The sequence below is a fragment of the Aphelocoma coerulescens genome, chromosome 12 (genome assembly GCF_041296385.1).
Source record: "Aphelocoma coerulescens isolate FSJ_1873_10779 chromosome 12, UR_Acoe_1.0, whole genome shotgun sequence".
Taxonomy (NCBI): Eukaryota; Metazoa; Chordata; class Aves; order Passeriformes; family Corvidae; genus Aphelocoma; species Aphelocoma coerulescens.
The window spans coordinates 21,308,284-21,333,800 of NC_091026.1; the positions used below are offsets into that span (position 1 = coordinate 21,308,284).

Here is a 25,517-nt window from a genome sequence, read left to right on the forward strand (position 1 = left end):
GCAGAGCCGGGACTGCTGGAGCCCTGCAGCCAAACACAGGCTGCTGCCCTCTCCTCTGCCCATGCAAAACAGCACCCGGGTTGGACTGACGCTTTATTAAATACACCTCGTTACTCATTCTCCTCGCTGCGCAGTCTGGCATTGGGGTTGGTGATCTTGATGGCGAGCTGTGCAGCTCTCTCCACGATCACCTTCCTGTTCTTCGAGGACACGTTGTGGGCAATCTCTGCACAGTACGACCTGTTGGAGACAGATGGTGTACTGGGCTTGGCTCTGGCAGCACCAAGAGCCAAGGCAAAGCCCTCTGGAGCCATCCCACCATGGGAGAGCAATTGGAGCTGTCCTGCCAGCAGTACAGAAGACACAGCTGAGCATGGGGGCAGCACTGGAGGGGCACTGAACCGCAACTGCCACCCCTCACCAAGCTGGATCCATTTGGCCTGAAGCAGGAGCTCTCCTCCAGAACAGCTCAGCTTGTGAATGACTCAGTCAGAGGTAGTCGTAATTATTGTTCTTACTACAGTGAAAACAAGCACTGAAGCAGACCAGTGCCCAGGTCTGACCCAGAGCCCCAGTTCTGACCGTGGTTACCACTGACGCAGCACAGCCTCGCTTGCCACCGCTGTGTATTTCTGCCAAGGGGATGAGGTTGCCGGCCCCAAGGCCTTTCTGTGCCCCCACCCTCCAGTGGCACTGAGGGAACCGTGATGGCATCTGTACTCTCAAAAGCTATGACTTCCCTCATTTTCACCCCGACCGTGCCACCTCTCCTAGGTGGGAGTATAGGCCCCACATACTCACTTGTTGCTCATCATCAGCACTTCCAGCTCTTTCACATTGTGGACCAGGAACTTTCTGAAGCCCGTGGGCAGCATATGTTTTGTCTTCTTATTGCTGCCATAGCCGATGTTGGGCATCAGGATCTGCCCCTTGAAGCGCCGGCGCACTCTGTTGTCAATGCCTCTTGGTTTGCGCCAGTTGCGCTGCAGAAATGCAGAGAACAGTTACAAAACGAGATCATCCTGAACACACCTGGCCTGAAGGCTGCATACACTGGCCTCCACAGATTCTCCCTGCCCATCTGCTGCAGCTTGGCACCATCCTGCTGGGCTTTCCTTCACCACCAATGGCAAAGGCATCCCCAAAGTTCCAGTCCTTGGGAACCTGCAGTAACTCCTCACCTTGATCTTGACATAGCGGTCAGACTGGTGCCGGATGAACTTCTTGGTTCTCTTCTTGACGATCTTGGGTTTCACGAGAGGCCTGAGAGCAGGCATGGTGGCTGCGGGACAGAGTGGGGTGAGCGAGGGGCGTGGCCCAGGTGCGGTGCAGCTCCCCGGGCCATGCGTGTCGCAGACTGCCTTCCCCCGCGGGCCACGGCGGGCCGGTGAGGGAATGGGTCTTCATCTGCTGGGGCTCTGCCTCCCGCCTCCGAAGCTGGCAGAGCACTGGGAGCTCTCCAGATGCGATCCTGGGAGGTGTCATCCCCGCGGCCCTGCGATCCTCCCACCCGGAGCCGCGCACGGCGGCCGCGAGGACCGTGGAGATCAACAGCGACCGAGACCCCCTGGCGCGGGACGCGCCGCCGCCGGCGCGGGCACCGACCCGACGGCTCCGGCCGCCCGCGCTCCAGAGGACCCGGCCCGGCTCGTCACCGGGCGCTGCCCCGAGAGTGCGGCCAAGGCGGCCCCGCCGCCCGGGAAGGGGCACGGGTGAGGCCTCAGTGCCGCCCATCCGGGGTCGCCCCGGCAGGCAGAGGACGGGTTCCTGCCCGCGGGGGCCGCTTCCCGCGCCCCGGGGAAAAGATGCGGCGGAGGTAAAGGGAAAGGGATAGAACCGGTCCGTGCCAGAAGCCCCGGGGGCCGGATGGCCCCGGATAGCGCGGCCGGGACTCACCAGTGGCGATGGCGCGTCCACCGCAGGCCCGGCTGAGAGAGGGCGGTGCCCCGCGCGCAAGCGCTTATGGGACACGCGGGCGGTCCTGGCCGGTGCGTGAGGCGCGGCGGCCGCGCAGACAGGGCGCCAGGCACCGGCGAGGCCGCGCGGACGCCAGGCCGCAGCCGCCGCGAGGTGACACCGGGCAGGTTCAGTCCGGCGGGGGCAGCCCGAGGGAGCGGATCGGTGCTTCCCGCACACCGCCACGAACGGCGCGCCTGCTACGAGGCTGACAGGACCTGCGGCATAATTTCCGTCGGCCTGTGTCCGCCAGCTACTTCCGCCAGTACGAACGGGCGGGCAGGCGCCACGTAGCGGCGTGGCGGACCCGATCACGGCGGGTCCCGGCCCGCGCCGCCCGGGCCCCTTCACCGCCGCTGGGCTCAACAACAGCGACAGAACCGCCCCAGCCCCGGAACAGCGCAGGCGGGGACTGTGCCAGCCCTGACCGGCTGCGGACATTGCCCGAGGGTCCCCAAGAGCGGCCCCAGCTTCGGGGAGCCAGAACCCACCTCGATCCTCCTCTACTACCGGAGAGACACGGGGCCAGCCCCTGGATGAGACTGGGCACGAACCAGTACTCCCAGCGGCACCGGGGGAAGTGCCAGGAATGGACAGCGGGCGCTGAGCAGGGTCTGCTCTGTCCACACTCCCTGCACAGGCTCTCCCCCTCAGCCCCTGTCCAGGAGCACGGAGACCAGATCCCGACTCCTCCGGCCCTGCTCCGGCCCTGCGGGAGGCAACGGTACGCACTGGATGGCTGCACCCAGGAGCCCCCAGGCCGGGGAGGCAGCTGCGGGCACAGACCTGCACTGAGGAAGGGACAGGCACTACAAAATAGGGACACGTTTATTAAAAAAATAGCGATGACCCCAGCCATGACATCACACAAATATTTACACCGAGAACTGTGAGGGAACCCGAGGGGAGGTGGCAGGGCCAGGTAACCCCTGGCTCAGCTCAGTCGATGCTCAGCTTCTCCCGGTTCTCCCACAGCCATGTGTGGTACACGTTCAGCTTGTGGTCCTGTGGCTGCACCTGAGACACAGGGAAAATGTCGAACATTTACTAAAACACCTTAAAACATCTCATCGCTCCAACATTGTGGTTGTTGGTTTTCTAATGCCAGGGGGTCAGTGGGCACAAGCGGGATGCTGAAGGACCCAAAGGGCACCACCCACCTCCTTCCATTCGTTGACACAGAAGATTCTGTAGGAGTCATTCCCGTACTTGCCAATGCCGTGCAGCTCGATCGGGTACCGCCAGGCCTTGCTCAGGTACTCACCTGCAGGACAGGTCACAGCACTCAGCACCCTGCACACATGGCCCCTGCCCTCACTGCCTGGACACAAGGAGCAGCCGGGCAGGACCCTCTGCCACTGTTACATGTCTTCAGCATATTTCAAATGAAAACCACAAGTTTTAGGTGTTTCCTGGTGAATGCAGGCCATGAATCCCCACAGATTAATCTTAAACACCTTTTCAACAAACCACCGTGGGAGTTTTAATCAACTGTCTCCCCTCAGAACAAAATATTCCTCTGCAGGTTCTGAGCATAGAAAATACCGGAATCAGAAAAATCCCAGCTGGAAGAGCCTTCTGCAGGTGACCAGAGCAACCCTGAGCAGAGCCACCCTATAACAGTGCTGCAAACACAGTACCAGTGCTGCAGGTGGCTTGTGTCTCTTCTACTTGAAAAAGTTTCCTGGTCTCCTGCAGAACACACTGCAGCTGGCATTTCTTTCCCAGCTCAGACTGGGATCAGCAGCTTTGCCTGCGTGACACCAATGGATCCCAAATGCTGCACAAAATAACCCACCAGCCCACCAAACAGAGGAGAAGCCACAGAGCAGCATTTGGATCAAAGCTGTTTGCCTTTTGCCAGCATAACCAAGATTGTTCCAGATGTCAGGAGAACCCACCTGAGAACCTGATGATGGTTTTGGCTCTGAGTTCATAGAGGCCGAGAGGTTTGAGCAGCTCTGACATCTCTTTCCAGTCTGCAGCCCTGGCTACCTCGGGAGAAGGATACTTCTTCAGGAACTCCCAGAGCACTGGAATGGCCATTTTCCCTGGTGAAAGAATCCCGTGAGCAGGAGGCTGGGCTAGGAGTTCTTCTGCACTATCCATATGCTTTCTCAAGTGAGGTCTTCCAAGGCAAGTTACCAGCTAAGGATTATCGTTTCACAGTGACACAAGTTAATTTACATCCATGTTTCCATTAATGCCATTAGAACTGGCAGCTGTTTCAGCCCTGTAACACCTCCCAACATTTACACACCAACTCATGCTACTCTACTTACCTGAAGTTTTATTGAGAAATATGGTGGCAATGAGAAGCTTCCATGGATCATGGAAGAGTGTTTCTTGGATAAGATTGAAAGGAGAACGTGGAGGAGTCCATTTTCTGAGGGCCTTCCTTCTGGGTGCGCTGGGGGCTGCACAGGGGCAACACAGGAACATTTATTAGACAGGAAAGGATGGCTTTACCTATTTAATGAAAAAAAAAATTAAAATGAAGACCTCTGAAGCAGATTTATCTTTATGGAGGCACTGTGTGTAGGTAGAGCCACAGCAGTTCCCACACAGCCTTTACAGGGCTGCAGGGGACTGTGTCCCACTGGCACAGCTGCAGCCAGTGTCAAACTGCAAGGAATTTTCCACATCATCCCTTGATCCTGAGCCATCCTATCCCTTCCCCATTAAAAAAATGTATTTCTCTAAGTACAATACCTTCTTTGCTGTATTTACTGGAAAAATATGGACTTGTTTTCCTTCTCTCCACTTGTGTGTGTGGGACAGACTCTTCTGTAAAGAAATAAAACTTCAGCATTAGGAAGAAGAACCAATTATTTGGCGGTCATGTTTCACACCATTTCTGCTTTATGCTGTGATGGAAACAGAAGGAATTCTTCTCATGTACAAAACACAAACGTGCCTTAAATCTCCTCCAGATTATTGTCTGACACTGTACGGCTTAAGAGCCTGGTACAGTAAGTTTCAGTCTTGAATAAGTCTGCATTAATTTAAATGCTGTTGGATAAAAATGAGACAGATCTGGATGTCAGAGCAGCTTGACCTGAAGCAGAACACGTGGCCTCAATAGTCAGGAGAGGCCCAGGCAGAACATGAGGACTGGCATCACATTCTGCACTCACACACACGCACCTGGTGACATTCTGACTGCTGTGAATCTCGTCCTGTCCCATGGCTCAGCATCCACCTCAGTGTCAGATTTAACATTCTGCTTACCTAGATCCCCCGGATCTGGCACCTTCCCTGTCTCCAGTCCATAGGATTTCTCTTCAGATGTCGCAGCACGTGTGTCACTGGAGCGTGGCCCCTCCTTTGGCAGGTGACCCAGCTCCCTCTGTGAGCCAGCCACTGACCTCAGCCGTGCCCTGGACATTGCTGACAGAGCTTTCCCTGCACCCACACCCTGGCTGTCAGCTCCACGTGTGTCTGTCTGTCTCCGGACCCTCTTGTTCTGAACACACTCGGTCTCCCGTGTGTTAGAGAGTCTTCTCTGCCTCTTGCTCTTGGGGTCACCTTGGTTCTTCCTTTCTGAGCCCTTCCCAGGTTTCCTAGTTTGGACACTTTTCCCATCTACCCCCTTTCTTTTGGTTTTCAAACCCCCCTCCGGGTTTGTGCCTTCCATTACTAAATCTGTGCTTTCCACAGTAGATGTAACATCTCCCAGGTGTCCATTTCCAGCCTGGATGTTCTGAATTCCAACCTCAGCACCATTCTGTGCATGGAGCTCCTGCACTTTGCTCTGACAATCCTCCTTTTCCAGGTCAGTCCTCACAGCTCCCATGCCACATCCTCTCAACCCTGAGCGTGTGCTCCCTCGAGGAGCTGTGAAATCAAAATCTGCTGCTTTCAATGTTGTCTCCCCAGTTTTCTGTAAATACTCCACAAGTGCTCGTTTTGATCTCAGCTTCTTCCCTTCAGGGCTGTGGTAGGAAAGGAAAGTAAATTAGCAATGACTTTCTCATTCTGCTGCTCTTTGCTTAAAAATCTCCAATAATACATAAAACAACCTCAAAACAAAGTACAAAAACAGTTTTCGGGGCGGTGTCTGGGCACGTTTCTGTGGCTCTGCCAAGAAAGGCCACACAGCGCTCACTGACAGCCCCGGGCCTCACCTTATGAAACACACGTCGATCCTCCCGGCCGTCCTGCCCGCCCGCCTGCGGCTGCTCACCCGCTGCCAGCCGCGGGGGACGGCGCTGGGCCCCGCCGGGCCGTGCTCCCTGCTCCGAGGGCTGGGGCCGGGCCGTTCCGCCGCCGCGCTTCGACTGCCGTCCCCGGGGCTGCAGGGGAAGGAGAGCCCGGGTAAGGTCCTGCTACCGGGGGAGCTCCGGGGTCGGCAGGGCGGGCCTGGGCACGGATCCCCACACGACCCCGAGGCCGGCTCGACACCGCCCGCACCCCTTTGCCGAGGCCCGAGGCCCGAGGCCCGAGGCCCGTGCCCCGTGCTCCGGCCCCACTCGCCCTCACCCGCTGTCCGCTCCCGGCGCCGCCATCTCCCGCGCTCCGGTCACGTGACGTTCCGCGGCACGGCCTCCGCGCCCCGCCCCGCGCGGACGTCCCTGTGCGGGGCTGGCAGCGCCCCCTGGCGGGGCGGCGGACCCGTGGGCCCCAGGCGCAGGCGCGTTGCCCCTGGCACCGGCGGGGTCGGGAAGCGGCGCCGGGCGCGGAGCGGGCCCGGCCGGGAGGGCCGTGCCGGGCGGTGCCGGGTCCGGGCCGTGCCGGGTCCGGGCCGTGCTGGGTCCGGGCCGTGCTGGGTCCGGGCGATGCGGGCCGCGCTCACCTGGCGCGACAGGGCCGAGCAGTGGTGAGCGGCCCCGGGGACAGCCGGTGTGTCGGCCCGTTCCGCTCCGAGCGGCTGTTCGGGGCGGGGTGGGGGGGTCCCAGCGCAGGGTCGGTCCCGGAGGTTCCTTGTGCTCGAGGAGTTTGTTGGGAATCGCACCCACGCTCAGTGTGCCGGTACCAGCGCTGGCCGTGTGACACATCTGACGGGCAGGGAATGTGTTTTTCCGTCTCCTGACACGGGGTTCTTGGTTTGTTTGTTTCCCACAGTATTTACGACCTCGCGTTCAAGCCGGATGGGACCCAGCTGATAATTGCTGCTGGAAACAGGCTGCTGGTAGGGAAACCTTCCTGTCCTCTCTCCTTTACAGCTGTATGAGCATGATTTCTTTCACATTAACTTATGAATATAACCTATCCAAAATCCCCTTATCTCTGTCAGTGCAGCCTCACAGCAACATACATATTAATGCAGGCCAATTCTAAAGTGTTTAGAAGCTTTTTAATATTTCTTACCAAGTCTTAAGCTCTATTTCCAAAAGTAATGAGATTTAAGTTATTTGCGTCATCTCGTCTTCTTGTGCCTTGCCCGAGGTTTGAGATCCATGAACCTGCCCCCAGTCCTGGCACAGAGTGTCAGGGGCTGTGCTCATGCAAGTTGCACTAAAATCTCTGTGACAAGGGGAGAGACTCAAGCCCATGTCCTGGCATTGTGGTGATAGGAAAGATGTGGGAACGTTCAGCTCAAGCTGTGGGTCCTTGGGGCTGCTGCAAGAGCAGCTCAGGACCAGCTGCTTACAGGTCTTGCAAAGCTTTTAGATGGGGCAGGTGTAGGAACTGCAGGAAGGGATGGATGGCATGGTAGGATGATGGATGAATGGATGTTTGGATTGTAGAGCTAGAGTTCAGCACTGCAGGACAGCAAGTGTTATTTTCAGGGCTAACAGAATAATGTATTTAGTGATGCTCCTTAGCAGTAATTTATTGTTTAAACATCAAGCGTAGAGAAAGATGTTTTAACAGCAAGATGTAAAATATAAAAATAAAATATAAAAAACCCAATAAGATGTAAAACAAGCTGACAAACAAGCTGTTGAAAAATGTCTTTTGGGCGTGTTATTTTCTAGTACTGACTCTTCTTTCTTTCTAAGAATTGTCATGTTACAGAAAGCTGTGTGCTAGCAAACATTTGTCTTGTATGAACTGTATGCAATTCAAAACGCAGACACAAAAGGAAGTGCATCATATGTTAGCCTTCAGTAATTCTATATCCTAGTCCTCACACTGGAGGTGTTTAAGGCCAGGTTGGATGGGGCTTGGAGCAACCTGGGATAGTGGAAGGTCTCACTGCCCCATGGCAAGGGAGTGAACTGGCTGAGCTTTTAAGTTCCTTCCCACCCAAATGTGGTTCTGTGATTCACTGAAAGGTTTTCTTGTGTTAAGTTCTTTTGTTTGTATGTTTGGATCGGTTTTTTTTTCTCCCCATTTGAACAGGTGTATGATACTTCTGATGGAACCCTAATTCAGCCTTTGAAAGGACATAAAGACACTGTGTACTGCGTGGCTTACGCTAAAGATGGTAAATAGCACTTTGGGGCGTTGCTAGCCTGGTTTGTAAAGTGCATCTCTCCCATTTGTGATTGCCCATTGAAAATGGAGAAATGGGGGTTGTTTCAATTACAGCATGTGAGTGCTGGAGGCTTGTTCTTTAACAAGTACTGGGGTTTGTTGTCCAGTGGAGGCTTTGATCTGCTGTACAGGTGCTACCTGCACAAGGTCACCTGTGAACCCAAGAGCTGCGCTCCCACTGCCCCTCCCCTTTGACTTCAGTGTTAGGTTTAGCACTGGGTGAGTGTATATTCATGGGCAACGTGAGGAGAAGGCTCGCCTCAGAGATTCCTGTTTCTGCTACTCATCTGCCTCTGAGTTTTATTCCTGTAGTTCTTCTATCCCAGAGTTTCCTGATCTCCTGGTCCTTCATATGTTACCTGCTCACTGCACCATGCTTCCAGTTCTCTCACTGTCTATGACTCTCATTCAGTGGGACTCACTCTGTGGGCTTGGGGGCCTTCCTGGAGCTGCTGCTGTTTGAGTGATGACAGTTCCCGGGACAGTGTACCAGTTTAACTTGTCACTGTTCCCATCAATCTCCAGCCTAGGGATGGACAGCACTGGAAGGACTGTGTACTGGCAAGGCCATGGAAATGATACAGTACAGCTGTTGGAACTCCATGTGGATGGGAAAGCACATCCAGGCACTCAGTGTCAGCCCCATTATTACTTGAGCCTTGTCAAGTTCAAGAACTTCTTGCTCTCTCTTTGATTGAGTATTTGGAGTGAAAGTGATTCTTGTATGTGTGGGATTTAAATTATCTCTAATTCTTAGGCAAGCGTTTTGCATCTGGCTCTGCTGATAAAAGTGTGATAATTTGGACTTCAAAGTTAGAAGGAATTCTGAAGTACACGTAAGTGATGCTGTTCAGTTCTGTGCCTCAAAAGCCGATTTTGATTATGCACTGCTGCAATTAAAGAGCACGAGCTGTTAGATTTGGGAGAAGGTTCACTAAGGTCAGAGAAAAGGGGTGATAGGGGAGGGAGGAGGAAAAGAGCAGCTGAAGCATCTGAATGAGGCAGGAAGGCAATTAAAGGCATAAAAGGCAGTGGGGAATCCAGAGAAATCTGTGAATTTAGAGGGCTGACAGAGAACTAGGGAAAGTCAGAATAGGTCAGAATAAAATGAAACATAATATGACCAGTCTTCTATAATAAACTGTAATTCTGGTTCAAAGATCAAATTAAAGATGGGTTTGGCACTTTTGGTGTATTTCAATCTGGCTCTGTTTTGAGTCAGCCCTCTGAAGCAACAACTTCATGTTCTGTTTCCTGACTGCACATTTATCAGGAGTTGGTTTGTGTTAGCTGGTCACTGCACAAAGCCTGCACAAGCACACTTGTTTAGAGTTGGGATACAACCTTCAGACATCTTTCACAAACCACAATTGCTGTACAGCTTTAGCTAATCTTGATGAAATACAGTGAATCCTGTGACTTGGAGACAGTTTTTATAAGGTTTATTACTGATTTACTTTACAGTAATAGCAGATTGTCTTGATGTACTGTAAACCAATCCAATTATTTTGGCATCTGCTGAAGCTTTCAGCTCACTTGCTGAAAGTCAGAAAAGGGGCATTTAAGAATGATTTATTGAAATCTGATTGTAACTTCATTCTAGGCATAATGACGCTATCCAGTGCGTTTCATACAATCCTCTCACTCATCAGTTGGCATCCTGCTCATCTGGGGATTTTGGTATGTCTTCTCCCTTGAACTTTTCCTTTGAACTAGTGAATTCCATTATAGCTGGATAGCTAAGCTAACCACAGATAGATGCAGCTCTATAACTCCAGAAGGGACGGGACACAAAACTACCTAAAGTTCAGTGACATTGGATACTGATTTAAATCACTTAAATTCAGTGGGAAAGAACAGTGTAGTGAGGGGCCACAGGATAAAATGTGTGGCTCTGTTACTGGAATTTTTTGCAGAGACACCCTCTGTTACTTAGATGGATTTTTTTTTTGCCATTTAATAATAAATATTATGTATTTAAGTGTCATTCTAACAGTGGACAAGACTTTGATGCCTCTAAAATCCCAGCTGAGTTCTCTGAGAGTGTTAGTTTCCAGTCTGAACACTGGCACATACTTACTTGTCATTGGCTTTTTGTTTTCTTTCATCAAGGCTTGTGGTCTCCTGAACAGAAGTCAGTCTCTAAACATAAAACAAGCTGCAAGATTACTTGCTGTAGGTAAGTTTATCTGTGTCATTTAAGTTAGTTTCAATACAAACCATTTCAAGTCAGATGGAAGCTTTAAAAAAAAAGACTTTTCCCTCCTTCTTTTTCAGTAGCAAAGTGCTGGGTTATGCTTGGTCCTGTTTATAACCAAATCCTACTGAAGGCATCAGAGACCTATTCTGGTCTTGAGCAAGCATCTTAGGTTCTCTCTCCATCTGGTCATCCATCTTGTACAACAACAGTACAATGAAGTTGGAGGAGATATAATTGCAATTTTGGTTTGTAGTTCATTCCCTGTCCTGTTGGTGTTTTCAATTGAAGGAGGTATTATCATTGGGGAACCTGCAGCAAGGAGTCATTAACTGAAGTCATTCATCTGACTGAAGAAGAGACCAGAACAGACCCTAGGCCCCCTCTGTTCAACACCAGACAGTTCTGTCTGATCATGTTCTAAATGTGGCTTTTAAAGCATTTTGGTCTGCTCCCAGAGTGCCATCCCCAAAATGTATCTGTGACTTAGCACATGTTGCAAATATTGCAAGCTTTAATTTATTTTACTTCCGTGTATATGATAAAATGTTCTTGATGAGTGTGTACTGTTGCTATAAATGTGGATTTAGATGTGTAAACAAACTGTAGGATTACTAGCTACCTCCCAGAACTCCCCCTTAGAAATATACTTCAATCTAGCATTCCTGTGTGAGTGTGCTATATACCATCCTGCCTTCCTGCTGCTGGTTTGTAGTAGCTTACACTTCAGTATGTGTGTGTTTTCTCAGCTGGACAAATGATGGCCAGTACCTTGCTTTGGGGATGTTCAATGGCATTGTCAGCATAAGGAACAAAAATGGTGATGAGAAAGTGAAAATAGAGCGGCCAGGGGGCTCTTCCTCTCCAATATGGTCAATTTGTTGGAATCCTTCCAGGTAAATAATTTCATCCTTCCTTTTTTTCATGCTGAATAGATTATCCTTGGCTCATTGATTGCAGAAAGGCTTGACTTCTATCCCAGCTGGAACAGGTTAATGCCATCTGTGTTACCTTTTTTAAGTGATTATATATTGGGGTTTTGGCTTTGCTGCCCGTCTTCAACTGAATAGAGAACCTGGGAACAAGTTACCTTTTAGATTGGAGATGTGGGATTGCTTAGGTTGGAAAAGCCCTCTGAGTCCATTGAGTCCAACCATTCCCGCAGCACTGCCAAGGCCACCACTAACACCTGTCCCCAAGTGCCACATCCACACGGTTTTTAAATCCCCCCAGGGATGGGGACTCCACCCCTGCCCTGGGGTGCTGTGCCAGGGCCGGACAACCCTTTCAGAGAGAAATTTTCCCAATACCCAACCTGAGCCTCCCCTGGAACAGCTTGAGGCCATTTCCTTTTGTTCTCTCCCTTGTTTACTGGGAGCAGAGCCCGACCCCCCCGGCTGCCCCCTCCTGTCAGGGAGTTGTGCAGAGCCACAAGGTCCCCCCTGAGCCTCCTTTGCTCCAGCCTGAGCCCCTTTCCCAGCTCCCTCAGCCACTCCTGGTGCTCCTGACCCCCAGCTCCATTCCCTTCCCTGGACATGTTACAGCCCCTCAATGTCTTTCTAGAAGTGGGGAGCCCAAAACTGACCCCAGGATTTGAGGTTCCACCTCACCAGATCTACAGAAACATTTTTTTCTTGTTTTGTGCTCTTTTTGGTTAATTTTTTTTTTAAGGATTTAGGGGTAGGTTCTCTTTGGATTGGGGGAGAGAGAGGGGAGATGTTTTTTCATTTGAGTTCAGAGGGAATGTTCTTCCAAATACATGAACAAGCAATTGCTATTGCAGTAGGTGGCAGAATTTTTGGAGTAGAGTAGATGAAGAAGAGGAGGATTCAGTTCACAACTATTTAGAGGAGATCTCACTACTGGATCCAGGCTTGGCAGTAGGCAGGATAGTCAGCCAGGTATAGAAGACCACAAGGAAAAGGAGGTCTCTTTCAACTTGTGAGTGAAACTTCAAAGAAAAATGAGTACCTGTATTACTTGGAACAGCACTTCATAGAAAGGACTAAGGGCAGAGTATTATGCAACCTCAAATATTCAAAAGATAGGAAATTCTAGATCAATAGTTACCTGTTTGGTCTTAGTTTGTTCTGCTAGTATGTATTCATCATGATGTTGGTGTGTGCTACCCCCCAGGTGTATGTGGCATGCACTGACCAAAGGGAGGGTGACTTGGCTTTTCATTAGGGTTTTTTTTTGTGATTGTTTTATATTCAGTCCCTGGCTAGAGGCATAGTCTGCAGCAGAACATTCAGGTTACCATCTCCTCCTAGGCAAGGAGCTGTGGAGAAGGTGACTCTCCTGTTTTGCTCCAAGCTGAACAGAACATGTCAGACTCCTGGAATTAAATTTGGGACCTGAAGTCTTTCCTCAGCCTACTGTTGGCCTCACATGAACATGTTATTCTGATAATTGCAGTTCACTCTTGCTCAGCTGTGTAGACTTTGATGATGGCCTTGTACTCCTGTAGCTAAATCAGAATGTGGGCCTAGGTGCTTCACCTGTCAAGAGATTGTTTGCTCCACTGTGTCCACTGCTCACACAGCTCCAGCTGAAGTGATGCTTCAAGCTTTGGGTCATTCCTATAGAGGAGACTGGTTTTGATTTTGTGTCCCCAGGCTGTTTTCCACAGGTTTAAATGACAAACTGCTGTCCTGTCAGTTTGTGACTTTTAAAGAGTAACATGAAGTGAATTCTGCTAGTCTACTACTTGGTTCTGCAGCTCTAAGAAATTTATTTAAAAATTGCTATGGAATTGCTACTTTTTTTTTTTTTTGGCAGGGATGAACGCAATGACATTTTGGCTGTGGCAGATTGGGGTCAGAAGCTTTCCTTTTACCATCTGAGTGGCAAACAGGTATGTCTTAGAGAGTTTATTCAATACTCACAGGGTATTTTTGGTTCTGTTTTGTGTCCCACAGTCAAAGTGTTTGCATATTGGTGCTTTATTTGTTACATTAAGTGTCTCCTGTTTTCCCAGCCTTTTATGAGTCTACTGTTTTTTTAACCATTTCTCCTTCAGCTCTTGTTTCTCACATAGCAGCTCAGCTGCTGTCTTGCAGTTCTTCCATTAAAGCCCTTGCAGCTCTCCTGGCTTCTGTGACATGGTTCACTGGTTTGTAGAGAACCTCTTTGTGGTTTTTTTCAGCTGGTTAAAGGGGTTTTTTGAGTTGTTGCATTCTGAGCAGAATGGTTTGGGACTGGAGGGATTCTTTGACATGTTTTAGAACTGCCTTTGGGAATCCTAATATAACCAGTGGTTCTGGGTATTGAAAAGCCATGCATGGAGTAGACGAATGGTATGAGCGATGGCACTTGTTGCCTTCAGAAAAAATGAAATGATCCTTTTGTTAATGTTTTGATTGGTTTTTTGTTTTATTTTCCCTTGTAGATTGGGAAGGACAGAGTGCTCAATTTTGACCCATGCTGCATCAGCTACTTTACTAAAGGAGAATATCTCCTGCTGGGAGGTTCAGATAGGCAAGTTTCTCTCTTCACAAGGGACGGGGTACGCCTGGGCACTGTGGGAGAGCAGAGCAGCTGGGTGTGGACCTGCAAAGTTAAACCAGACTCCAACTATGTGGTGAGTAGGGACATTTTTCTGACATTTTCACAGGGAATTTGTCACCTAAAGTAAGATCATACATTTCAAACTTAGTTGCTTAGACATTCCTACCAAGGCAGTAGAACCGGAGCAGTGTCTAGGGAGGTCCTAGAACTGCCACTGGAATTACAAATATCCTGCAGAAGTAAAACCTGAGCTGTAAGAGGGATATAAGGAGCATAACACCTGCTGTCAAGTGGAAAGACATTTACTGTATTTTGATTAAAAAAGAGGAGGGAAAAATAATTAAAAACACCAGCTAATAGCTTCTGCAATTGACCAAATCTAATTCCATGATGGGTAGAAAATACATACAGGGCAACTGTCAGCCCAAAATGCTGCACTCTTGAGTCCTGTACAAGTGGGAAGAGAATGAAAGCAAATCTAAAAATAAACAAACAAACACACCCCCTCTGCAAAATATCTAACCAAAACCCCAACCAAATGAACCCAAGCCCCCCCCCCAGCATGGTGTCTCCATGGTCTGTGGGGAGATCAGTCCTCATTCTGCATTGCACTTGAACCATGGTTAAATATAAGTCAGCTGTAATTGGTGTCCGTCTATACATTACGCAGGAAGAGGGACATGGTGTTCATAGAAACACCACACACTCTCCCAATTCTCACCTGTATGTACCAATTAACTAAAATTACTGTCTTCTTGTGTTCAGGCAGTAGGATGTCAGGATGGAACAATCTCCTTCTACCAGCTGATATTCAGCACTGTCCATGGCCTCTATAAAGATCGCTACGCCTACAGGGACAACATGACTGATGTTATTGTCCAGCATCTCATCACGGAACAGAAAGGTAATTCTACACTTGCAGGCTCATGTGGTTTGTTTTGGCTTTTAATTTATCTCCATCAGGACACTTGGAACACACACTGCATGGACCTGACAGGCTGTTGTCACTTTGGCAGTCAAACCATGGAACACACTTTGCACAAGGAGAGCACAAACTTGGAGTGTGCAAGTTCAGTACTGACAAGTTTAATGAAAGATGTGGGATTGGCAAAGATACTGGGAGGGACAGGGGCTTTTAAAATAAGGTTTTAATCTCTGAAAATGAGATAAAAATACTATGTGTTACATTTAGCTTTTATTTTCTTTACTTGTAACCTCAAGCATTTGTGCTTATTTTGTTTCTTCGTTTCTGCTAGCTTTTTATGGCAAGGAATCAAAGTACTGCTCCAGACTCCAGAACATGCTGTTGACAAGTCATAGAGGGTGGTAAACTATGACAGGGATAGTCGATTACGTAGATGCAGAGCAGCAAACGTACCTGATCAGGAATGTGCTTTGAATTTTAGAGGTGCTCTAGAGAGATTCAGTTTTACTTTTCTGATTTCTGTATGTTATTTTTGTGTCAGCTTATACTGTATCACTTTTGTGTTTTTTGTTTCTAGTTAGGATAAAAGGCAGAGAGCTTGTGAAGAAAATTGCAATCTACAAAAACAGATTAGCCATCCAGATGCCAGAGAAAATCCTGATTTACGAGTTGTACTCAGATGACTCTGCAGATATGTACTATCGGGTGAAGGAAAAGATCATAAAGAAATTTGAATGTAACTTGCTGGTGGTGTGTTCAAATCACATTATTTTATGCCAGGTATGTGCCTTAAAAGCTAGAGTAGTCCTGGGCTGTGTTCAGTGTTCAAGGCAGCTGTCCCAGTCAGTGGCTGGCAGGATGTGACTGTCCTGTGGGATCTGCTACAGCTCTTGCCAAGGCAGTCTGGCTGTGCCATGCAGTGCTGACATGCTGCTGGGCAGCTACTGTGGCATGGCTCAGGTGACTGCTTCAGTAAAACAGGCTCTCTAGTGAGTTTGATAAATTAGCACAGAATCCAGGGGTACTTTTGGGTGGGAGAGAACTACTAGTAAAAGATTGGGGGTGTTTGTTTTTGTTTCTTCATGGGATTGGAAAATCTTAAAGAATTCACCCATTAAATTGAGTATTTAACTCTGTGATTTTTGAATGTAGAAGTAGACACTCTGCTAGTATAGGTATAAATGTCTCACATCAGACACAGATTTTTGTCTTCACCTCTGTGCTGTGTTTTATATCTTGCTGTGTCCTTAGGAGAAGAGACTGCAGTGCCTCTCATTCAGTGGTGTTAAAGAACGAGAATGGCTGATGGAATCTCTCATTCGTTACATTAAAGTAATTGGAGGACCTCCAGGAAGAGAAGGCCTCTTAGTTGGTCTGAAGAATGGTCAGGTAACACATCATGTCTGGTATGTGTTTTTTTCACTGCAAATAAAATGTGTTCTGTGCTCTTAGAGGGAGATCTTAGGAGCAGCAGGCTTTTTTATAGCCTAGAATTTTATTTGACAATCTCATTTTGGGATTAAAAATTAATTACTTCTGTCTTTCACATTCTATGACAGTAAAATTCATACAAATATGTTTAACTCTGCCTAAAAGTCTGTAAGTTGTTAGTATCAACTGACAAAAATTAAGTTCTTGGTGAACTGAGAGCAGGTTTGCCATTAGTGGGGGTTGGAGGTGGGTACATGTCTCCTGATGACCACTTGTGAGGGTGTGGCTGTTCTCAGGTGTAGGTGCTGTCTGTTTCACACACCAGGTGGCAGCTGGAAGTGTCAGACTGGAGCCCAGAGGTGCTGATTGCGAGGAAGTAGAGATCCTGTGTGTCTTCTCTATGTTTTATATTCATGTATTAATGAAATTGTGTAACTAGTGGAGAATCCAGGATGCATAGCATCTGATTTATCTGTCTAGGCTTGTGACCTAGAGCATGTTGTAGCAGCCAGTCTGCTCAAGAAACCTCAAACTGGAAGCATTTCCCTAATTCTATTGCAGTTTGTCTCTGAAAAAGCTTGCAATTTCACACTTTAAACAGCACCGAAGTTTTCACCTGCTATGCTGTTTCCTGTTCTAGGGACAGAAATGTCTGGAGTGACTTTGTTTCAATTCTGTCTAGATCCTGAAGATCTTCGTGGACAACGCCTTGGCGATCGTGCTGCTGAAGCAATCCACAGCCGTGCGCTGCCTGGACATGAGCGCGTCCCGGAACAAGCTGGCCGTGGTGGATGAGAACGACACCTGCCTCGTCTATGACATTCATACCAAAGAGTTGCTGTTTCAGGTAAAAATTAACAGTTGTTGGGGTTTTTTTAAAAGGTGGGGTGGGAGGGCACGAGGTACTTTGGAGCACAGAACATCCCAAAAGTGTTGCTGCACAGGAATTCGTTTTAACTCATTTAAGATATTAATCCCATCTTGTAGAATTCAACTGTGATCTGTTTATCAAAACCACCTTTTCAGAGATGTTGGAGTAGGAATGAGAAGACAGGAAATCTATGTGAGCAACAGGTGAATAAAGAGCACTTAGATATGTGACCTTTTCAGTTTAGTTTAGAACTCTGCCCTGGTTCCCTGTGAAGCATTACAGTTAAAGAGCATTTTAGTTTTATTAGTACGAATGGAATTAAAGCCTGAACATCTTGGTTCATCTGGTGTTCATAGGCTATAAAAGGAATCATGATAATGCTCTCTTCATTGGCAGTTTAGCAGTCACTTATTAATGTTGATTAAATGTTTTCATAACACACTGGATGGCAAGGATGGAGTGCTGCAAAGATAGGGTCTGTAACTTCCTTTGTGTAATGGACTGAGGAAATGATCAATTAAATGCTCTAACTAACAGTATATTATTGTGGAATTTGGTATAATGTTCTACAGTTTGATAGTAGACATCACTAGTAAATATACATAAAAGGCAAGACAATTATAGCTGTGTATTAAAATGTAAAATATGTCCCTATGAATCTGTTTAGGAATATTCTAGGCTTTAGGATATTGCAAATGTGAATAATTGGTGTGTGTACACACCAGGCTGTAATGGGTCAAACGTTCTAGCTGAAGGAGGCATGTTTCTTAGGAAAGATGTGATTGCATCAGTTGTAATCCTGAGTTGTTTTGCTCATTAGGAACCCAATGCTAATAGCGTGGCCTGGAATACCCAGTGTGAGGATATGCTTTGCTTTTCTGGAGGGGGTTACCTCAATATCAAAGCTAGCAACTTCCCTGTCCACCAGCAAAAACTGCAAGGCTTTGTTGTGGGTTACAATGGCTCCAAGATCTTCTGCCTTCATGTTTTCTCTATGTCAGCAGTTGAAGTTCCGCAGGTAATCCTTTAATCTCATTAAGTGTTGCTTTATATCTCATAAACATGAATGTTTAACAAGTGAAGAAGCTTTTCTGAGATTTACTTGCATTTCATTACTAAAATGATTGCAGTTCACACTTCCTTCGTTGTTATTTAAGTTATATTGTGTGATCTATTTTATTTTTGTTTCTTTGGCATTAATTAAGCTAACCTCCTTTTTGCTGTTGGTAATTGTTTCTGATTCTCCCTTTCTACTTGGAAATGCACATAATCTAATATAGTGCAGGCCTTACCTCCTGCAGTATTTTTACTGTGTTCTCTTTATATAACTTTTCCCCAGTTGTAATTTCAGTTTTCTTGAATATATCAAATACTGTCTTATTGTTGCTTCATCTAGATGTGTTTAGGCAGTATTTAAACTGTATATTTTAGTCTGAATGTATAGTCCATGTGTAGTCTTTATAATCAGAATTTAGGGAATACCTTCCATAAAATGCTGTTTTCTGTGTCATGAGATGCAATGGAAGTCCAAAAAAGAAAAGGAAAAAAAAAAAAGCAGAAAGATTGTGACTCTCTGCATCCAGGCATGTGCAGGATTTGCCTCTGAGAGTCAATGAAGGAGGCAGAATGCCCTGTGCTTGTACTGACCAATGCACACCTGTGTTACAGACCCGTCTGTCCCCTGAGGCCCTGGGCAGGTCCTTGGTGAGGCTCTGGGTTGCCCAGGGTGGGTGGCAGCCACAGACAGGATCACCAGGCCTTGGACACTCCTGTCTGCCTTTGGCGTGCTGTAGGCACTGAGGCGCCACAGAATTACTGTGCAGTATCACAGAGGCAGCTTTTCCAAAGCTATGCTTTTGGAGAGAGGGGGTACCAAAGGGTGTACAATTTTCATATAAATGGATACAAATAACACAGAAATGGACCTGTGTCCTGCTGGGGTTGCAAACCCAGGTTAAGGCACGAGTGTTGCAGTGCTCCCTGTTCCCTCAGAGGGCTCGAGCTGTGGCTGCAGACCCACACGTGTCTGTGTGTGCCACCCTGCAGCAGCTGGCAGTTCCCTACTTGGATTTCCTTTAGGGCAGGGGCAGGTCCTTGAAAGCCTGAGTGTCTTTTGGGCCTATATAGCCACAGTGCTGATAGAACAGCTTTGTCCTCGAGGTTGGGGCAGCAGGGTTACTTCCCCATGGCACCCTTCCTGTGTGTCTGGGTGTTTCCAGGGACGCGTCGCGCCCGGCAGTGGTGCCACACCTCGTGCTCTTAGCCTTTGTGAACACATTGCCCCTCCTTTGCTCTGCTTCTGTAGTACTAGAACAGCTCAGTGTATGTCATATTTAGTATGTTCAATTCCCAGAAGAATTCACATTCTTAACTATTTCCTAATATTGCAAGGAACTGAAGATTTCAAAATGGATGAGTTTGGAATGTCATTAACCCAGCTTGTTTAAAGATATGATAATGATCACCCCAGAATGTTGTTCTGTCTGTGTAAAAAACCCAGATGTTTATTCTCTGGGCAGCTTGTAATGGTTATGATTAGAATATATCTTTTTTCCCCCCAATGTTTGTAGAGAATTTTATTAATATATCTTAGTATTATGCTTTCTGATACATGTTTTATTCTTTGGCAATCCTCAGTCTGCACCCATGTATCAATATCTGGAACGAAAAATGTTTAAAGAAGCCTATCAAATTGCCTGTTTAGGAGTGACTGATGCTGACTGGAGAGAGCTGGCCATGGAAGCCTTGGAAGGGCTGGAGTTTGAAACTGCTAAAAAGGTAAAGCATTTATTTACTCGTTTAGCAGAAAGCTTGGGGTTTATATTTATATTTTATATGTGTGTGTGTGTATAATGCATGTTTTATGACTGGAATGCAAGTGGTGTTCCTGGGTTACTGTCTTGCTTGTCCTTAGTGTGTCTTGTTCCACGAACAAACCAATTGTTTGTTCTGTACTCAGGATTTTGAGATGAGGTTTTGAACTGAAGTCTAATGTATCTCTCTAGATAAATGCCATGTTCTAAATCAAGGTGTTCGACAGAAACAAAATGGTTTCAGCTGGAAGATGCATTAGTGGGTTTGGGGGAGCAGAACTGGGAAGCCGTTCAGCAGCGCCCACCGGGTGGCAGCACAGGATGCTCAGCTTCCCTACTGCTACAAACTTGCCCTTTTCCTCCCTAAATATTTAATATGACCTCAGTACAAATGTGAAGATTTCCTGTTCTTTGTTATCTACCCATTAACGTTCTGTGAAGGTCGTGGTGATGGGATAGTGTCATTTCAGTCCTTTTCTGTGTGGCATGCTTTGCTTTGGGGAGTGGTCTATGAGAGTGCCTATACTGAAGAACTGAGTTTTCTCTGGCATAAAATATTTCCCTATTTTCTTTCACCACCTCTTCTCAAATAAGTGAGAGCAAACTGAGTGTCATGAGTATTGTATGAAAGACAAAACATTCTAAAAACACACTGAGAATGGTCTGTAATGATAGGCATCTTTTAATAACAGATTTTTTTAAAAAAAAAGGAAACGAAATGCTTTTTTTTTCTTTTTTTTTTTTCTAAGTGGAGGCATCAGAATAATTCCAGTCTCATGTATGGCTTTATGCAAATAGATACTTTTAAAAAGAAGTTTTCAGTGCCTCCTTGGAATTTTAAAGTAGTGCCCTCTTAGAATTAGAGCGGATTAATTTGAACAAAAGCAGCTTCTTGACATTAAAGGCTCTCATAGCTCCTAGTCCAATCCGATGTAAGCAAAATACACTGTGCCCTTTTAAGTATTAGTTTGGTTGGAAATCTTGAATGTGCAGCCCAAAGAGTTAAATTTCTGTTTTGTGATGCATGTCAGGAATAAGTGCTGAGTTGCTGCAACTTGCACGTGACTTTGCCACTTGAGACTTCGGGTTGTACATTCATCTCCATTTGCAAAGATATTACACTGTCTTAGAGTACTTTTATCTTATCGTCTTCTTACTTCCTTTCCTCTCTCTGAGCTCCTTTCATGCTGGATTTTCAGAATGGTTTAAAAACTAGAAGCATATGCAGCAGGCTTTGGCAATACGATCAGTTATGTCCCCTTCCTTGTAATAGTTTCCTGAAATTTCCTTGTCTGTGTTACACCTCACATCAAAATGGAGAAGCTATAAAATAGCCAGAATAAAAGCATGTAATATTTTAATTGACACTTTGTATTTCTTGGGGGACTGATATGCACAGCTCCTGTTCCCTGCTGTGCTGCTCATGTCAGGGCCCAGCTGTTTTGGTTGTATCTTGTCTCCTTTCCTGTAACAACTCAGGGGCCACAGTCATAGTCAGAGCCCCTTTCAGGTTTGGGACTACACAAACCCAAACCCAGCTGTCCTTTTTGCATGAAGACAGCTTGATTAATGCAGAATAATATTTGGGTTTTTCTGGGTTTTCAAATTAATGCCTTTTATTATTTTATTATTTTCAATAGGCATTTACCAGGGTACGAGACCTTCGATATTTAGAACTGATCAGCAGCATAGAGGTAAGCCAGTGTTCAAGATGATGTATTTTCTTAAACTTATTACTGTGCCAAAATCACTACTTTCTGTTTTGGAAGGACTTTTGTTTGGATAGTGCTTCTGACTGTTGGAGATGTGTTTGAAGTGAAAAATCCTGATTAGCAGAGGTGACTCAAATTCTAATCGTAGGATTGGAACTTCATGGACCAGAATGTGGGTGTGGGATGAGAACTTCTGAAACTGTCTTCAGGAGAACTGGAAAAACATTCAATATTCAATTAATAATTGGTAGAATACTACTTTGCTGACAGAGCTTAGTACAGAATACTTCATAAACATGAGTTCATTAAGCTTTTCCCTACCCCCTGGAGGTAGGTAATTACTATTATCTCCTCCTTGCAGGGACAGAAACAGGCTCAGAGAAATGAAGTGACAAACTCATGGTCTCATGACAAGTCTGTGACAACTGGAAATAGAATTTGGGATTCCACACTTCCATACTGTGCTCTAATCACTCCTTCCTATTCTTTTCACACGTCTTGATAGAATTTCACTCAACAATAACTGTCTGTCATGAGCACTTGAAAACACATACATCACCCTTGTCCTTCTGCAGAGATGGCAAGATAATGCTTAAAGATGTGCATGGAGATGGCATAAAAGGAATTCTTATTCCTTGTGTTAATTAGATTTACACCTTCTCTTAAAGGATACACTCCTTGTCTTCATGTCTGCAGAGCTGCCTGCTGCTGTCAAAATGCCAGCTGGTTGCAGTGAACTTTTCTCTAACACAGGACAAAGGTCTACATTAAGAGCCTCTTCTTCTGTTGGTTTTCTTTTTTTTTTCTTTTCAAGGGTGTAGGTAGGTGTTCTCTCACCAGTAGTAACCTTTCTTTTCCACATATGCTTCTCCAGATCTGCTTTTATTGAGGATATTCTGGATTTGTCGTGTCATATCCTGTTTAAGAAAGATTCCCCTTATAAACAGGCATAAACTTACTTTCACATGTCCTGAAAATGCTCCTTCCGCAGTGAGTTCTACATCCCCACGTTCTCTCACCTGCAGTGGATTGGATTCCTTTTAAGGCTTGTAGGGGTGTAACTAAGCATACATCTTCCATTAATATGATGGTTTTCTCTCAGTAATGACACTTTTTTTCCTAATTGATGACAGAGAAACATAGTTGCCACCTCTATCTGGCAAGATTCTGTGGAGTCTTGTAAAAATGGTGTAACAAGTACTCAGATTTTTCATTTAACCAAGTTTTTGAAGGGAACTTTGAACACCAGCTCAGTGTCAGCCCAGTCAGTAAGTGTGACCAGGGAGTGATGGCTGAGCCCCTTTGGCAGCCGAGGATTGAATTTGGATGCTTGTGGAACGCTTTTCCCCTTGCATGCAGTTTTCTTTAAATCCAGTTCACAGCTATGTGTTTCTGTATGATGTGGGCTAACTGCAGCAATAATTTTATGCCAGGCAGGGTAGTGGAGTGTGTCCAATACACAGGATAAGGCACACACATTGAAACACACATGTGCATGCAAACCTGTGTCCTGGGTCCCTCACAGTCAGGGTACTGCTGCAGTTTGATTCATGTGAAGGGTTTCTCCGTGGCTCTGCACACACATGAAGGGTTTCTGCTTGGCTCTGCACTCACACTGTTCTCATGGTCCCTTCCCAGGCAGTCAGAGCAAGCAGTTCTGGTCACCAGGAGAGCATGTACAGGTGCACTGGAAGTGACTGGTACTGACCCAAGTCCATGAGCTCTTGCATGTGGGGAGAGTGGAGGTGTCACTGGTTTGTATTTGGAGGCAGGCTAACATACTTTCTGAATCTACTTATTGCTGGCTGTTACCCTCCTGTTTGTCATCCCACCTGCACATATTGTTAATTTAGCCAAATTATGTGCTAGTGAGTTTGTAGGGAGAAAATGAGGAGCCCATCAGATGCCTTTTTTAAAATAGACTGGTGTAATGATAGCATGTGTTCATTTTTCTGTGTGAAATCAAGACAAGTGATTTTGCATCACTTTGGTTTGTATAGTGACATTTAATTTTCCTCTTCGTAATTTTAATTAAGGAGAGATTTAATCCTTTAATTATAAATTCACCAGAAATGTAGGAGAGGTGTAATTATGATATCCCGTTACAGGTTTTTAATTATTAACAGTTAAAATCTAAGCCTGAAAATCTAATTCCACAAGGGCTATTTCTCACCTAGGTCCTGATGATCTAGAATATTTTCTACATCTCTCTTCAGTTTTTCTATTCTTCCAGGACCGGAAAAAGCATGGAGAGAACAACAATGACCTGTTCCTGGCAGATGTTTATGCCTACCAGGGGAAGTTCCATGAGGCAGCAAAGCTGTACAAAAGGAGTGGCCATGAAAACCTGGCTCTCGAGATGTACTCTGACCTACGCATGTTTGACCATGCAAAGGTAGGACTTGGCACCTGAACATTTAAATGCAGAAGTATTGATTTACCTGTAATTGTTTGCAAAGTGTGATCCTACAAAAGATTTTGAAGAAAATGTGGGCTTTGAATTCCAATTTTATTTTCTCAGGTATTTGTTTGGAGCTCATTTGGCTTATAAGGGGAAAAGTGTCTCTGGCCTGGGTGTAACAGTGGCATTTTCCTTCAGAGTCTGCTACCAAGGCAGCAGGTTGTGTTTTGTAGAGTCTCAAATATGGCTGTGGAAATTCAGGGCTTTTCAGTGGATTCTTTTGGTGACACCACCAGCGACTCTTGTGGTTACATAGTATTATCCATAGTTATTTTCCTTCTTTCAAAACTAAAAATTTTGGGTGTATGACTCCTTCTTCTACCTTATCTTACTCAAGAGTCCCTTTTTATTTGTTTGTCCTCCAAAGATGACAAGGTAATACCCATGTTATAATAAAAATATATTTGTGTCAGATTAATCAGTTCTATATCGATGCATTTTAAAAACTGCATAATACGCTAACCTAGAATATTTTTGTTTACTACAGTATTTTTTCCAAAGATTCCGTGTCTTGGCTTTTTTTTAAATTCTGTTTCCATGTAGGAATAAATTGAATATAATTCTAAAAAGTGATGTTTCTGTATGGTGATAAGAAGCATTACTTGGCTTTTAAGTCTTCTATGGTGTTTTCTCATCAAAATCCCTGAGAATGCATGCACTGTTTAGTCTCATTCATCACTCATCAGAGCCTTATTCTGCCCAATCCGGGACAAAGAATTCACCATGACATGCACAGAAGCTCTGTAGCAGAGATTCTCCAAGCCATGCTGCAAAGAGATCTTTTTCTTCCAAGAGCTCAACAGAAACATTTGGGGGCTTTGCTGATGTAAGCCCGACTTCCGCTATTTTTGGCTGATGAGTCTTTGTTAGCTTCAGTGTTTTGGCTCCTCTTGAACATAAATTTAATTCATACAGGAAAATGTTCCCATAAGTCTTTGTAAGAACCTTTTAATTCTTGGCTGTAGTCATGTCTATATTTAACCAGTAGAGAGCAAGAGGTCTCATGTCTCCTGTACTTCAGAGTGACTTCATTCAGAGAAATTCAAGATACTTCATAAGGCAGCTTGTGCAGGGAGTGCACAGGACATGGAAGAACATGTAAAACCCCCTTGTTGATCAGCTGTTTATCCAAGGAAAGATATATGGGGGAGGGGTGTGTTTTTGTGGTGGTGTTTTCACTGATGTTTGCCAGAATTATTCAAAGGGACCCACAGAACC

At 46.3% G+C, this 25,517-nt stretch overlaps 3 protein-coding genes and 1 non-coding gene across 7 annotated transcripts in view; 1 reads left to right on the top strand and 3 right to left on the bottom strand.

Annotated features, from left to right (window-relative positions):
* Positions 1-80: 80 nt before the first annotated feature.
* On the bottom strand, positions 81-2,004 carry RPL32 (ribosomal protein L32). Its single transcript, XM_069028418.1, has 4 exons — positions 1,897-2,004; positions 1,182-1,282; positions 802-983; positions 81-240 (listed from the first exon to the last, which is right to left on the bottom strand). Exons 2-4 carry the CDS (start codon positions 1,275-1,277, stop codon positions 111-113), a joined length of 408 nt encoding a protein of 135 aa, XP_068884519.1. The 5' UTR covers positions 1,278-1,282; positions 1,897-2,004; the 3' UTR covers positions 81-110.
* On the bottom strand, positions 1,346-1,481 carry LOC138117864 (small nucleolar RNA SNORA7). Its single transcript, XR_011154901.1, has one exon. It is a non-coding gene; the product is annotated as a small nucleolar RNA SNORA7 (small nucleolar RNA).
* Positions 2,005-2,766: 762 nt separating the features above from the next.
* Positions 2,767-6,504, bottom strand: MBD4 (methyl-CpG binding domain 4, DNA glycosylase). Of its 2 annotated transcripts, none has more exons than XM_069028218.1 (8): positions 6,439-6,504; positions 6,084-6,251; positions 5,188-5,891; positions 4,669-4,743; positions 4,239-4,373; positions 3,858-4,007; positions 3,117-3,220; positions 2,767-2,973 (listed from the first exon to the last, which is right to left on the bottom strand). In XM_069028218.1, the coding sequence occupies exons 1-8, from the start codon at positions 6,462-6,464 to the stop codon at positions 2,896-2,898; spliced, it is 1,440 nt and encodes a 479-aa protein (XP_068884319.1). In that variant the 5' UTR covers positions 6,465-6,504; the 3' UTR covers positions 2,767-2,895. The 2 variants fall into 2 exon arrangements, with proteins under 2 accessions (XP_068884319.1, XP_068884320.1); XM_069028219.1 differs by having other exon boundaries at positions 5,104-5,891.
* A 102-nt stretch (positions 6,505-6,606) lies between these two features.
* The window catches only part of IFT122 (intraflagellar transport 122), a 31,754-nt gene continuing 12,843 nt past the window's right edge, over positions 6,607-25,517 (top strand). For all 3 annotated transcript variants that reach the window (XR_011154884.1, XR_011154885.1, XM_069028423.1), the window contains exons 1-17: positions 6,607-6,775; positions 7,021-7,087; positions 8,245-8,329; positions 9,137-9,215; positions 9,983-10,059; positions 10,492-10,558; positions 11,326-11,472; positions 13,358-13,433; positions 13,968-14,159; positions 14,852-14,990; positions 15,589-15,791; positions 16,263-16,400; positions 17,125-17,289; positions 18,134-18,331; positions 19,951-20,091; positions 21,767-21,820; positions 24,072-24,233. Coding sequence is in view for 1 of the 3 variants with exons in the window: in XM_069028423.1 (XP_068884524.1) it covers positions 6,735-6,775; positions 7,021-7,087; positions 8,245-8,329; positions 9,137-9,215; positions 9,983-10,059; positions 10,492-10,558; positions 11,326-11,472; positions 13,358-13,433; positions 13,968-14,159; positions 14,852-14,990; positions 15,589-15,791; positions 16,263-16,400; positions 17,125-17,289; positions 18,134-18,331; positions 19,951-20,091; positions 21,767-21,820; positions 24,072-24,233 (2,031 nt within the window). In the remaining 2 variants the exon portion in view is untranslated. The remainder of the gene's footprint in view (positions 6,776-7,020; positions 7,088-8,244; positions 8,330-9,136; positions 9,216-9,982; positions 10,060-10,491; positions 10,559-11,325; positions 11,473-13,357; positions 13,434-13,967; positions 14,160-14,851; positions 14,991-15,588; positions 15,792-16,262; positions 16,401-17,124; positions 17,290-18,133; positions 18,332-19,950; positions 20,092-21,766; positions 21,821-24,071; positions 24,234-25,517) is intronic.

What these genes read in the sequence shown, in the direction of transcription:
- RPL32 (XM_069028418.1), bottom strand. Translation starts at nt 1,277, where the DNA reads ATGCCTGCTCTCAGGCCTCTCGTGAAACCCAAGATCGTCAAGAAGAGA. An exon ending in ACCGCTATGTCAAGATCAAG is followed by an intron (nt 984 to 1,181) that starts GTGAGGAGTTAC and finishes GCATTTCTGCAG; the next exon opens with CGCAACTGGCGCAAACCAAG. An exon ending in GTGCTGATGATGAGCAACAA is followed by an intron (nt 241 to 801) that starts GTGAGTATGTGG and finishes TGTCTCCAACAG; the next exon opens with GTCGTACTGTGCAGAGATTG.
- MBD4 (XM_069028219.1), bottom strand. Translation starts at nt 6,464, where the DNA reads ATGGCGGCGCCGGGAGCGGACAGCGG. An exon ending in CAGTAAATACAGCAAAGAAG is followed by an intron (nt 4,374 to 4,668) that starts GTATTGTACTTA and finishes GCCCCTGTGCAG; the next exon opens with CCCCCAGCGCACCCAGAAGG. An exon ending in GTGTCAACGAATGGAAGGAG is followed by an intron (nt 2,974 to 3,116) that starts GTGGGTGGTGCC and finishes CCTGTGTCTCAG; the next exon opens with GTGCAGCCACAGGACCACAA.